Source organism: Aspergillus luchuensis, chromosome 6, assembly GCF_016861625.1.
Source record: "Aspergillus luchuensis IFO 4308 DNA, chromosome 6, nearly complete sequence".
Lineage (NCBI taxonomy): Eukaryota > Fungi > Ascomycota > Eurotiomycetes > Eurotiales > Aspergillaceae > Aspergillus > Aspergillus luchuensis.
Window position 1 is genome coordinate 2,368,561 of NC_054854.1, and position 13,270 is coordinate 2,381,830.

The 13,270-nt window shown below is 49.9% G+C and overlaps 2 protein-coding genes across 2 annotated transcripts; one reads left to right on the forward strand and one right to left on the reverse strand.

Annotated features, from left to right (window-relative positions):
• Nucleotides 1–1,330: 1,330 nt before the first annotated feature.
• On the forward strand, nucleotides 1,331–9,508 carry AKAW2_60788S (putative ubiquitin C-terminal hydrolase; the record flags this gene model as incomplete). Its single annotated transcript, XM_041692952.1, has 11 exons — nucleotides 1,331–1,973; nucleotides 2,040–2,193; nucleotides 2,285–5,018; nucleotides 5,086–5,247; nucleotides 5,301–6,047; nucleotides 6,098–6,201; nucleotides 6,249–6,448; nucleotides 6,511–7,074; nucleotides 7,136–9,271; nucleotides 9,329–9,385; nucleotides 9,444–9,508. 11 exons carry the CDS (start codon nucleotides 1,331–1,333, stop codon nucleotides 9,506–9,508), a joined length of 7,566 nt encoding a protein of 2,521 aa, XP_041546286.1.
• Nucleotides 9,509–11,425: 1,917 nt separating this feature from the next.
• Nucleotides 11,426–12,926, reverse strand: AKAW2_60789A (putative transcription factor TFIIE complex alpha subunit; the record flags this gene model as incomplete). The annotated part of the gene is made up of 3 exons (XM_041692953.1): nucleotides 11,426–12,596; nucleotides 12,672–12,767; nucleotides 12,832–12,926. 3 exons carry the CDS (start codon nucleotides 12,924–12,926, stop codon nucleotides 11,426–11,428), a joined length of 1,362 nt encoding a protein of 453 aa, XP_041546287.1.
• Between the last annotated feature and the right edge of the window lie 344 nt (nucleotides 12,927–13,270).

Genomic DNA, 13,270 nt, shown 5'->3' on the forward strand with positions numbered 1-13,270 from the left:
CTACTTGGAGAATTTCTCCTAGGGCTGGCTGGTGGGGACAATGGGAAAATAAATGGCCAGGGAAAGCCATGGCTAAAAACTGAGGCATGCACGAAATGAAACAAATGTCCGATAGGAACACTTTGACGTAGTGATTGTCTTTCCGCGGATGACAGAAGTACCAGCCAACGGTAACACAGGGCGCTTGGGTGGAATTCTTAACCAAGAGAAAGCATATTGAGATGGGCGGCTGCTCCTCATGCGTCTTTATTTATTCTGGGCCCAATGGCACCGATGGATTTCAGTGTGATTTTTTTTGAGTGTTAATTTGATCCTTTTTGTCCAGTATTCAGTTCAAGGTGAGATTGATCTTCGCTTTGTTGGCAGTCCAGACCGTGTCCATTCTTACTCCATGCGTGAGAAACGAGGGGAATCATTACTACGCATACATACGAGAATTGGTAGCACAATTAATTAATTCAGCGAACCGGATTGAGGAAGCTTCCAGGTAACAGTAGCGACTATAGTTTCCCCTAATACTAGGCAGATGTGATCCTGGCTTTTCCCCCCACCAACCAGAGTTAGTGACTATCTTTTAGCGCTGCAGGTGAAAATCAAAAGGGATGTATCATGGAGTTGTAGTAATTGATGGACGGAGTCTCCCGTATTGTAGATGGAAAAGATAATTCCAGAGATTGAAGATATTTTATCAGCAGAACAAACCAGAAAAATGATAAATAGGTCGATTGAATCAAAGAGCGATAGATAATTGGAAAGTAAAAAAAAGTTCCAATCGTTATCCATCATTTCAACCATCCAACCACTTTCCAGGCCGATCCCCGATTCGCCCTGGAACACCCGCCAATCCGTTGCTCCACCGCAACGTCAGAGCTGGACCTTTCAGTTAGTTAGTTCTTCTGCTGCTCTGCTCATCTTCCATCTCAATTCTTCACTGTCGCATTTTACTTGAACCAGTTGTTCACCCATCCCTCTATCCCTCTCCAGCTAGTAGCTGTTTATTCAGCTTCGGTCGGTCATCGACCTGCCCTCACACACTCTCTCTACTTCAGTTCCTCCTTGGGTGTCCGAACAGCTATCACTTCTCCGATCGCTGCCTCTTCCACTCACCCCTCTCAGCTGGCTTTCCTTTTCCCGCATTGTTCTTATCCGCAACCCGACTTGCTTCTCTTTCTCCCACACATTTCACCTCCCTTTCTTGTGTGCGGGCGCTCGGTCTGCCGTCATTTTTCTTTCTTATCAATCGCCCCTAGAGCTAAATTAGATTCAATCCTTCCCCCCTCTCCATTCACAGTCTTGTCGCGTCCCCCATCGGCCGGGCTAAGAAAATGTCATGGCAGCTGCCCCGCTAGAGAGCTCTAGCACCCCGCCTGAAACAACCTCCTCGATTGATTCGACGCGTCCCCTCGGTCATCCCATGGAAGAGTCGGATCCTCAATCCACCCGGAAACGCCCTCGTCTTGACAGTGGGAGTGGTACCTGCGAGTCTAGGTCCATTCCCGACGAAACCGCCGCTACTCGATTCCCCAACGACATCCCGGATGCTCCTGCCACAACGGGCCAGGACGCTTCTCCCTCCTCTCGCCCGGCCAGCCGAGTGGTCATAAAGCTGAAGTCTCCTGTGCCCAACGACAACATGGCGTCTGAGCCTGGTGACTCCCCGGTCGAGCATCCAAGCCGTGATCTTCCCACTCAGTCCGCAGCAGGCGGGACCGGCCTCGACGCTTCCACCGCCATATCGCTATCATCATCACCCACACAGAGCCCGGAGATAGAGGTGGCGGACCTGGAAGATATGGATCAGGACCCGAATACCTCCAGTTGGAAGTCGTTGGGCGAGGCGATGCGCGAACCGGAAACCCCAGAGGTAGTGCAGCTGCATGACCAGCCGCCGCTGGTGGAGACGTTCCCCAGACTGTTCATGGGAAATGAGACGCGGGAAAATCTGGAGGAGATATGTACGATGATTGAGAAAGGTAAAGCGCTTCTTCGATTGCCTTACCCTGGCGTTTGCCGTGTCGATTCTGACTGTTATTTTATAGGCTCCCAACATGATACCCCGGTCTTTGTTGCCGTGAAAGCTTGGTTCGATGACGTCGCAAACAATCTAGATCAGTTGACCCATGAAGTTTTGGCGGAGGACCGGGACTTCTGGGAGGAGCTACCCAGCGTTGTGGATAGCTTGTTGCGCAGAGTGTGAGTGACTTCTACGTGTTTTTGGCCTTGGAGAAACTCTATCGAGTTTGCCGATCAACCCCGCAAAGCCCAAGTACTAACATATTCTTAGCGTGGAGCTCCTGCCGGATGAGGGGCGGGGGGTATGGGCTTGTCTAGAAGAGTTCTTCCTTGATTTCGCTCATTTGGCTGTTCATGTCATTGACCTAGATACCATCCTCTTGACCCAGGCTGTGGATGATGCCGAGGCCCAGATATCAGACCCCTTATCGAAACCCTACCTGGTGTCACTGGGTTGGATTCTGCAGCTAGGCAATATTCCGTTTTTCCGCACCATGGAGAATATACATGGATCGGACGTGGCGAATCTGGTCGCTCGTACGAACGACCAGATTGCTGCTGCTTTAGATATCATTCAACACTTGTCCGACCATGCGGCCTGCATTCTGAATCTGATTACCCGCTGGTCTCAACTTTCAACGTCTCTGATTGCGATAGTTAATATCGTGCATAACCTGATAGAGTCAGGGAACGAACGGCGCAGGTATCACGCCGATGATGCTTTAATAAATTCCTCCATTTGCTCTCGCACTATGAGGCGTGCTTACCCACTGATCCGCGCCGCAGATGAGAAATACCAGTTTCACATAACCAAGAAGTCTCCTTGGGTATCGAGTGAGACAAGCGACTCCATGCTACGCCACATTGCTTTCTCCTATACCACGCTATGCAATCGTGATCTAGAGCTTGCTTCACAAATCGCGGAGGATCTCGCAATAGAGCTTTCAGAAGATGTAACCCCTGAGGACCGTTCCTCTATCATTTTCTATGGTTGGAAGTTTGGCGTCCTGAAGAAACACATTATGGATGGACGAATGGAGCTGCGTGTTTTTGGTGTCGAAACAATGCAGGCAGAACTCGTCCATATCTGGAGGCAACATATCCACAGAAATACTGAAGGCACCATTCACCCTGTGGTTGATTATCTCGTGGGCTTCCTGCGACAAAATCGGATCGTTGAGTACATTGTGGGAATTGATTCTCACCCTCAGCTCATTAGCAGAAGCGGAAACATTGTCGGGTTTCTCGTCGTCACAGCCACGTATACCGATGCGGACACAGACACGATATGGGAGACGGTAACAGAAAGCCCGGATCCTCGAACCGTATCCGAGGTCTTGGGCATGTTGAGCAAGACTTTTCAGATGCATACCTCGAATTCGCCGGCTTTGATCTACGTGTGCTCGAAGCTGCTAGATCTTCCGTTGGCACGCTTTGACGCACGCATGGTAGATTTCTGTGAACAGCTTCTCCACCAGGTGAGAGAGAAATGCAGCGATAGAAGTCACCGTGAGACCCAGCACCGCATTCATGCGGATGCAATTCCCCTTCGTCTGTGCGTGCGTTTGATCCGTGAGAGCGCTGGTGCCAATGACTTCCCTGTCGAGCACAAGGCCCTTCTCCAGAAGTTCGCAGCAGCCCAGCTGAAATCTTTTATGGACATCGGCCTAAGTGAGGTTGACAAAATGGAGATATATGAGCAATGTCTCAAAGACATCGCTGAGATGAACCAGTTCACCGTGGGCAGCATCCAGGCCCTGAACGCCCTTCTCCCCAGCAATGATTCCTTGGAACTTCGCAAGCTTGCCGAGGAGTTCGACCTGACTCGCTTAGTGATCACGGAGTTGGCTCATACTGTGGACATGAACCAGACCGACTTTACTGATCCGTTTTCTCTGACTGGATTTTCGTCAAGGGTCCATATGCTGGCCCGGATCATTGATATGGTTCCGGACTCAATAACTCCGGATCTCGGTGATCTGCTTTGGCGTAGAGTCTTCATGTCAAAATCTCTTGCGCAACAGGGCAGGCGTGCCCTCTGGGACATGCTTTGCGCAACTGCCCGGTATAGCGCTCAAGCCAATTCACTCGTTGAGCGCTGTATTCAAGTCTACCTACCCGAGCTCTCGCCCGCTGAAGACTATCTTCCCGAGGTTCTTCAGTTCGCGAAGCAGACGATTAATTATGAGGTCCGGTTCAATCCCCCATCAATTGCCGGCGAGAACGAGGTCGTAGCGATACCGGGAATGGACCGGATATGGAGCTTTATTCTCACAGCTCCCCCTGGTACGATTGAAACGGACGCGATCACTTTTGCAATTGGGGTTTATCTTGATCATAGCATCATTAACCGGTCTCCACGATCGGCTGTTGAGGCTACCCACATTGCTCTGGTGGACCGTTGCGTGGACCAGCTCAAGTCTGCGGCATCGAGGTTGAAGGAATCCCGCGACAACTCCGACACTATTCAGGACGCATCCATGGACGCAGTTGCATCCGATACCAATATCAAGGCGGAGGAGCTCAGATTCAGCCGTTCATTACTTTTCCTTCGCCGATTCCTACAGGGGCTACGGTGTCGTCCTCAGTACAGTCCGCCACAAAGCCTGCCTCTCGATTCACCTGGAAAACCGATCCAAGGGGATGCAATTGATATCCGCTACCAAACGTTCAATGGAGGCACCCAGTCTAAAGTCCGGTCATTGCACATCGGGGATTTGTCAACCGCTGCGGAGCTCGCAGAGACCCTCGTGCGGGTCACAGGTTTCACCAAATTCAGTACGATCTCTGGTGGACAGAGGATCGATCTCCTTGAGAAGCCTGGCATTACCATTCGAGATCTAAAACTCGGCTCGGGTCTACTCCTTATCCGCCGGGACCCAGAAAGTCGTGAACTGGCCATGACTGGTAGACGCCAGTCCCTGACCCTGGTTGATTCTGAGGTACTGAAACATTTTGACGACCTGTACGACCTGCTTGTCCTCGAGGACCATCTAGCACGTGAGGTGTGCATACCCCGTTCTCTTTCTCTCTCTGGTAGACGCCATTCCTTTTTACTGATTTAATTCATAGATATATGATTTTCTCGTCGTTTTCCCTCCCCAGGACAGGGTTCTGGAGTTGGTAAAGTCGACGGATAAGACTGAGGACGAGATGTTCCCTATGGACAAGCCGTTTAGTCTCCTTTACTCGGTCAATGCGCTTTCAGTTTCGTTACGTGAAGAAACTCTCGAGGTAAGGGTATGCTGACTCTGTGGTGTACTTCGCTAACCAAGTCGCGTTGTTAGGCATCACCAAATCAAGACTATGTGTCTCACAGCATCCGCGTCTTAGTCTCTGCCTTGACGCGTTCTGAGATGGCGGGTGGCTTGAAAGATAGTCCCCCCAAACTTTTAGTTGCAACTCACATGGTCGAGTGCCTCCTTTATGCGCTTCTGGTACGACCAGCTATTCCCGGTGAAGCGCCGGTGGTCCCGAATCCAGCGGCATTGGTTCAGCGACTTTTCCACTTCATGGAAGTTGCACGGCTTCTGCCTAATTCTTCTCCTTCGGAAACAAGCATTACTAAGTTGATCTGTAACTCGTTCGCTGTCCTGACGGAGGGCTCAGTTCGGGATCTGGGTTTCTGGGAGGCTGTCAAGGAACAACCGCACTTTGATGAACTCCTTTGTTCACTTCTTCTGAAGGAGCATCGCCAGCCCATCCGGAAAGGCATTGCAGAGAATATTGCTGTTGCTTGTAGTCCTTCCAAGTTACTCAGGAAATCGACGAAGCCAATTGATTCTGAGACACAGGGCACACAAGACACACCTGCTTCTGACAATGCCATTCGAATTGAGATCCTTGCAAAGATTTGGAATGCTTTCGACAAGGCTTTCCCCGTGACGCTCGATAACGCAGCTCAATGCCAGGAGTTTTTCGAAATTGCCAATTTGGTTTTCCGCTCCGTCGCTGAGAGATCACCGCATGACCTTTCATTTAGCCAGTACCTGAAGCAGTGGAGCACAACCATGCTGCGCCATCAAACAGAAGAGGTCAGTCTTCTCTTATACTCTAATTTCTGACTCGCTAACCTATTTTATAGTTTGTTGGCCGCGAGCCTGTAGACCATCTTATTCTGGGCTTCGCTCGTCTCCTGAGAATATGCCTGGAGCTGGCAGGTTCTAACGATACCACAGTTGACACTTTGTGAGTTTCGCTACAGTTGTGTCCATTGTTCTATACTGACTTTGCAGCGATCTCGCCGAGAGCCTGTTCGATCAATATCTCTTTCCCGACCTTTCGTCACCCTCCACCGATCTCATTGTACCTCAAGTTCCTGTCATGCACACCCAAACCCGACAGGAGCTGTATAGTATACTATGTCAACTCTGCAGACTCGATGAGAACAACTACTCCACAATCGTTGAGCGTCTTGAGGATCTTATTCCACTAGGTCTGAACTCCTGCATTTTCCCTCTTATCTGTATTATCGCTGACTGATATTCCGCCCTACAGACTACACCTATTCTCCCGCTTGGGGCTTCGACCGGTATAAAATGCTCCGGTCTCCAGAAGGTTATGCAGGGCTCAAAAATCTTTCAAACACCTGCTACTTGAATTCCCTTCTGACTCAGCTTTTCATGAACGTTGGATTTCGTGACTTCATACTGCAGCTCGATCTTGAGGACCCGGACGGATCTCAGAAGCTGCTATATGAGACGAAGAAGTTGTTCGGGCACATGCAGGAGACCTGGAGCAAGAGCGTGGACTCACAGGCTTTTGTCGACACGATACGCACCTATGACAACGAACCCATCGACGTCACTATTCAGATGGATGTTGACGAGTTCTATAATCTTCTTTTTGACAGATGGGAGGCTCAGATCTCAGATAACGAGAGCAAGAAAAGATTTCGGTCGTTCTATGGCGGGCAGCTAGTCCAGCAAATCAAGTCTAAGGAATGCCCCCATATCTCCGAGCGGCTTGAACCATTCTCCGCTATTCAATGCGAAATCAAAGACAAAGCGAGCCTCGAAGACAGTCTGCAAGCCTACGTTGAGGGGGAGATTATGCAGGGAGGTAAGTGATACTCTGGACCGTCAAACACACGAACACCACACTGACAGTTTTGTGTCCGCAGATAACAAGTATTCTTGCACATCGTGTGGACGCCACGTCGATGCAGTTAAGCGGGCCTGCCTGAAAGATGTGCCTGACAATCTAATATTCCATTTAAAGCGCTTTGACTTTGACATGGTTACGATGCTGCGAAGCAAGATCAACGATGAATTCCAGTTCCCGGACTTCATCGACATGAGCCCGTACAAGGTTGAATATCTTTCAGACCAGACAGCCGAAGTAAAGGAGGACATTTTTGAACTCGTTGGCGTCTTGGTTCACAGTGGTACAGCTGAATCTGGCCACTACTACTCTTACATCCGTGAGAGACCTACTTCTGGAGCTGGCGGCTCCTGGGTCGAGTTCAATGATTCTGATGTTAGCCGGTTTGACCAAGCAAAACTCGCTGACCAGTGCTTTGGTGGCCATAACGACTCCGGGCAGTCTTCGGCCATGGGCCAGGTCCGGTTCAACAAGGTGTGGAACGCCTATATGCTTTTTTATCAACGTGCTTCTAGCATGGAGGCAGAGAAGGCGATCTACAAACCAACAAAGCCTCAACACCCTGTGGGTGTGTCCTTGCCTAGGGAACTCGCTAACCATATTGTGATGGAGAACGAAATCTTCATCCGTGTCTACTGTCTGATGGACCCATACCACGCTCTCTTCGTTCGATATCTGCTTTCCATGATCCTTGAACAGCAGGGGCCCCGGAGTGATACCAAGGCCAAATTGGACAAGTCTATGATCTTCATTGCCTTGGATACATTAGAACAGTTACTTTCGAGGTCAAGGGAACCGTTGGGCCTGGACGCATTTGTTACACTGCTCTTCACGGTCATTTCCGAGGTGCCGATGGCGGCTTATAGAGTCATGCAGTGGTTCGAAAACAAGCCGTCAGCAATCCGCAATTTGGTTCTAAGGAGTCCCCATCCGGCCGTCCGCAGCAACTCGATAAGGCTCATAATCTGCTCTCTTTCAAAACTCCAAGGGCTTCAGAAAGGTGCAGATGACGAGGATGTCGAGCAGGAAGTATGGAAGATGAGATACTTGAATAGCTTTGAGAACGTGGTGCGAACTTTGGAAAGCATGTGGTCGACACTGCATACCGCGAGCCGCTCTTGGGATGATTACTTCGAGTTCTTGTCGATGCTTGCAAACTTTGGGCAATACGAAGCTGGTATAATTCTCAACAATGGGTTCCTCCTCAAATGCCTTGAAATCGTTTGGCTTGACCATGAGGACTCGAAGCGCCTCAGACGGCAGTACGCTTTCATCATCAAGTTCATGGAGAAGGGCAGGCGATTCTCTTACAAACGACTCATGGATCTCCTTGCCTACCTAATAGCACGCATTGACCTCACTGTTCCGCCGAGCCAAGATGATAAACGACGAACCTTGCCAGACGGCAGGTACACTCTTACAATGTCGGAGGCCATGTTCATCCGGCCGCTGGGGAAGAGCAAAGAGTTGTCGTTTCTGACAACAGTTCTCACGCATAACAGCAGTCCACCGGCAAGCAGGAATATCGTTAGTCTTTTCGTGGACGCAGAGCCCGATGCTGGTCTTATGGATCCAATCTGTAGAACCCTGGAAGAAGGCTTGAGACTGGCACCGGCCAGTCTTTGCGCGCCATTCCTAGAGGCAACCTTGATATTCTGTCGACGAGGCCCTGACGAGGCTAGAATTGTCAGTCTGATTGACTTCGTCGCCAAGGGGGTTGATTCTATCAATGACAGCGGTGGCAGGGAGCATATCGTCTTCTTCACGAGCGTCATGGGCAGTCGCAACGATCGGCTTGGACTCAATGAAGCTTGGTTTTTGAACCATCTCATCGAGATGGTCCCAGAGTGGGCTCCTCCCTTGCTAACTTTCCCCGATAGAGGGGTTCGCAACATGACGCTGGACGTCCTTCGGCAAATCCTATTCAGCGGCGAAGCGGAAGAGGCAGGCGACGATTGGCAGACCCGTCAGGCCGAAGTAGCCAAGAAATTGGTACACGCGAGCATCAACCGATTGCGGAAAGCATATGTCAATGTCCCAGGCTCTGGCGTTGATCCCAGAGCAGTGGAATCCATCCGCACTGTGGTGGAACATTGCCTAAGCACGTATTTTGGTGATAGTGAAGAAGACCAGGAGGCTATTCTGCAAGCCCAGGGTACGTTATTTTCAGTATCATGTTCGGTTTGTTATTGTAACTAACGGAAGACTACAGAAACCATTGCAGCTGTTGAGGACCTGATTGCTGAAGTCCCGGAAGAGCTAGCATCCGGTGAGTTGTGATTACTTTTCCAACCAAGTCTATTTCAGCGACTGACTTCCTCTTGCAGAAGACTGGGAGGATAACTCCGTCATGGCCAGTGATTCGGAGATGGGGCTGGCAGGATCTCCGTGAGACCTGCATCTGGTAATGCCTCCGCGGTGGTTCATTGTATCACATATGAGAGACGAATTTATGATAAAACCTTTTTTGTGTGGTTCTGGCCTGCATTTATCGGCGTTTTCTTCTCGCCAGGCTCTAATCGAATTGGGCCTTTGCTTCTGTTCCGGCTAAGGTTGCTTTGTGTGTTGGCTTGTACTGTCTTTCGCTTGAGGAGATTTCTGTTTCCGTGGCATGTGTTAATGCAAGGGGGGGAGCTTTGACTTGGCGCCTTTATAGGGATGGTCTGCTATGTGCTTTCTGGGAGGAAGCTAGCTTTAGAACCCTTGCAATGATGATGATCCATAGGCTTGCGTTACTGGACGCCAAAGCCGAACTTCGGAAGCAGCTGTTGGTGATGCTTTTGCCACCTATCTAGCAAAGTAAACATAGAAAGTCGTAAACCAAATGCACTAGATTCCCGATCTTCTGTACTCGGGAACGTCTTTGGCGTTGTTTAACTAGCTTAAGAATATCAGGAGACTACATAGTAGACTGATGTTGATGGTATTCCTAGTCTGCTGGGCTTGATTCGATGAATGTATCATGTTGACTACTCTCAGTGAGTGACATGCCTTGTCTATTACTTTATTCTGGTTCAAAATAACCGTTCACAGATTGAGTGTAATAATCTCATCTCAGAAAAAACTAAGTATCTAGAAGCATCTCTTGAAGCCCGATTCACTTACTATTAAGCCGGTTCTATTCTTCTGTCAGGATGGTCCTGCATCCTTAGGATATAAGTGACTTGGCTTGGCTTAGGGCTCAGAGAATACTCACCTGTGAGAGTTCCCTGGGCCTCTGAATTCCCTCTCGGCTCACCTCACTGATCATTCAGAATTTCTTCGATATTGAGTTCATGGCAGTCGGCACTTCTTTTACTCTGGGCTCACTTCACATATTCTAAACCTTTAGAACTGCAAAATCATAACTGACCCTACATTCACTTTCCTCTCACTCCCATAACACCGAACTCTCAACTACCACTCTGAGAGACTCGCTCAGTGAATTTCCACGCATATAAATACCCCCCCTCTTCCCTCTCCTCGGGATTTCAACTTTCTTTCCTTCTTACAACTACCTCCAGCAGCTTCCATTACAATGCGCTTCCACTACCAACACTCGATCATCAATACACTCTTTTTTCCTTGCATCTTTGCCTCGTCAACCTGTGGTCACAACTACATCCTAAACCCAGAGATATTTTGGTCATACTACGCCTCAACTATCAATAATCTTTCGTTGATAAGAATGTCTCATGCATCTTTGGCTCTGCCTCTGGTCGAAGCTATCCTAAACCAAAAGGATATGGCTCTAATCAACATCTTGGTCCGATAAAGTATATAGCTTTCATCAAACTTCATAAAGCTCCTCTACATGGATATCTGGTCCTCCGTTTGGACATTGCGTCCTTGGTCTGGACATTGCTTTCTTGGTCTGAACGTTGCGTCCTTGGTTTGGACATTTGGGCCGAGATGGCTAGCCAGGCAGGCTCGATACGCCCATAACTTGCAAGATTGCCTTGCCTGTGTTGATTGAACACAAGTTTGAGCCATATTAGCACATATACCTTATAGGGTAAGTAAGCTGTTCCTCAATCTTCATGTCTTTTTTAGATGAAGATTGCGGAGGGATGATAGTGTGATCTCTGGAGGGTGTTGAAAGAGACCATGTTGAACTATAGTAGTCTGTTTGTGGTTAATTTTACTTGATTCATGGCTCTACATCGATGAAACTTGTATATAGCTCATCCACTTCTCCAGAAGTAGATTTCTTCTAATTTTACATTCATCTATCATACGTCCTGGCCGTTAAGACGCTGGAATAAAAGGGGTGTGAGGGCGCCCGCGCCCATACCGAGATGCGAAATACAAGTCACACAGTAATAAGATATTACACATCTTCAAACTCCTCATCGTCGTCCTCATCCGACTCTTCTTCTTTCTTGACCTCAGGCTCAGTCTTGATCTTCTTCGCCGTCGGTCCTTCATCACTTCCTGTGGCTGGCGTCGCCGCTGCTGTCTGAGACGTGCTTACGCTAGAGTAGTCCGTGTCTAACTCCCGCTTGATGCCTACCGAAGACGTAGTCGAGGTTTGCTGCATCGGTGCACTGGTAGGGCCTCCACCAGGCGTAGGCGTAGCATTAACAGCAGGAGAACCACCCGCATCACTAGCCGACACACCCACGTCCTCGAACTCATCGAACTCATCGGAGTCCTCTTCGGCACTGCTTGCGTCTTCCTGCGCCTGGAGGGCCTTCTCGCGCTCCATCTCAGCATAGTACGCCGCGACCTTGTCATCCAGTCCGTTGATCTCCGGTTTCCGGTCTTCGTCTTCACCCTTGATCTCCGGTTTGATGTCGACGTCGGTTTCGGATTTGACCTGCGGCCCGCCCGCCGCGGACGTGGACACCGTGGAGTGGGTGTGCCAGACTGGCAGGGCGTTCTGTTTCTCGACTGCCGCTTTGCGCGCCGCTTCGGCGGCTTGTTCGGCGGCGGATTTCTCTTCGCTAGAAGTGAGGGAGATTTCGAGGGCGGTAGCGTCGGTCTTGGTATTTCCACGGACAGCTTCTTGTTGTTGCTTTGAGGGCACAATGACTGCTGCTCGCGTGGGGTGGGTTTGCTGGTTCCGGACGACGTCGATTTTATGGTCCCAGGCTGTGTCGAAGTCGTTGGGAGGGATTTCGACGGAGTCAATTTGTTTGAGGAGTTTGAGCATAGTGTCCAGTTGGTTCATGAGTTTGCTGTTTTTCTCGTGTCCGGTTCTGTCGATGCCTTCGGCGCCTTTGACATCTTCGGTACGTTCGAGGATCGCCCCGCAGTTTTGGCATTCGAAGCCTTCTTCGCTGTAGAGACTGAGGACGTCGAGTTCGGTCCATTCGGAGCCGCACCGGAGGCAGATGTATTCTTTGCGCTCTTGGCTGGGTGTGTATTGTGCTTTTATTGTGGAGGTGAGTTTCGAGACTTTGTATTTGATCGCGTCGACGACGGGGTGCAGTGGGATGTAGTAGTATTCGCGGTTCACGGGACGTGTTGAGCCATCACGGATTTCAGCGCGCGTGCTCCTATTTTTGGGTGATTGTCAGTGTCGGTGGTTTCTCCGTGAGGGTGACGTTGGTCTAGGCGTGGGTGTAGCTTACACGGAGATGAGGCGGTCTTCGCGCAACTTGGCGCAGAGTTTCCGTAGGTCTTTTTGTTGCATACCTAGGAGAAATGCAAGATCTTCTGCGTGTAGACTATGGATCATCAGGTCAGCATGGAGTGTCCATTGCGATGCGATGATATCGGCGCGGGACGTACACGGAGTGGATGAAGAGCGCATCTACTACGAGGATGTGGCGGGTCTCGTAAAAGGCGCGCACGACGCTGCGAATGAGAGTGTTTGCGAGATCCATGGTAGCTGGTGTAGTTTAGCAAGTGTGTTTAGAGGCGCAATATAACACAAAGAGGGAATGGCGAGGTGGTGGTCAAGCTGGAGGTTCAGTCGGCGCAACCGGCGCAAATGTCCTTGTCTTCCAGTGTCAAGCTCGGCGCTGCAAGATCACCATGCTTTGTGGAGAGCTACTGGTGGGACGTATATGACGAGAGCTCGATTATAGTATATACTAGGTTGACAGATACCGCGCAGGGAGAGTGAGGGGATTGACTAGCGAGGGATGAAAGAGAAGATGAGGTTTGAATGAATGAAGCCGGCGGAGATAACCGACACCTCAGGCATAAATGCATTATTCTGCCTGGG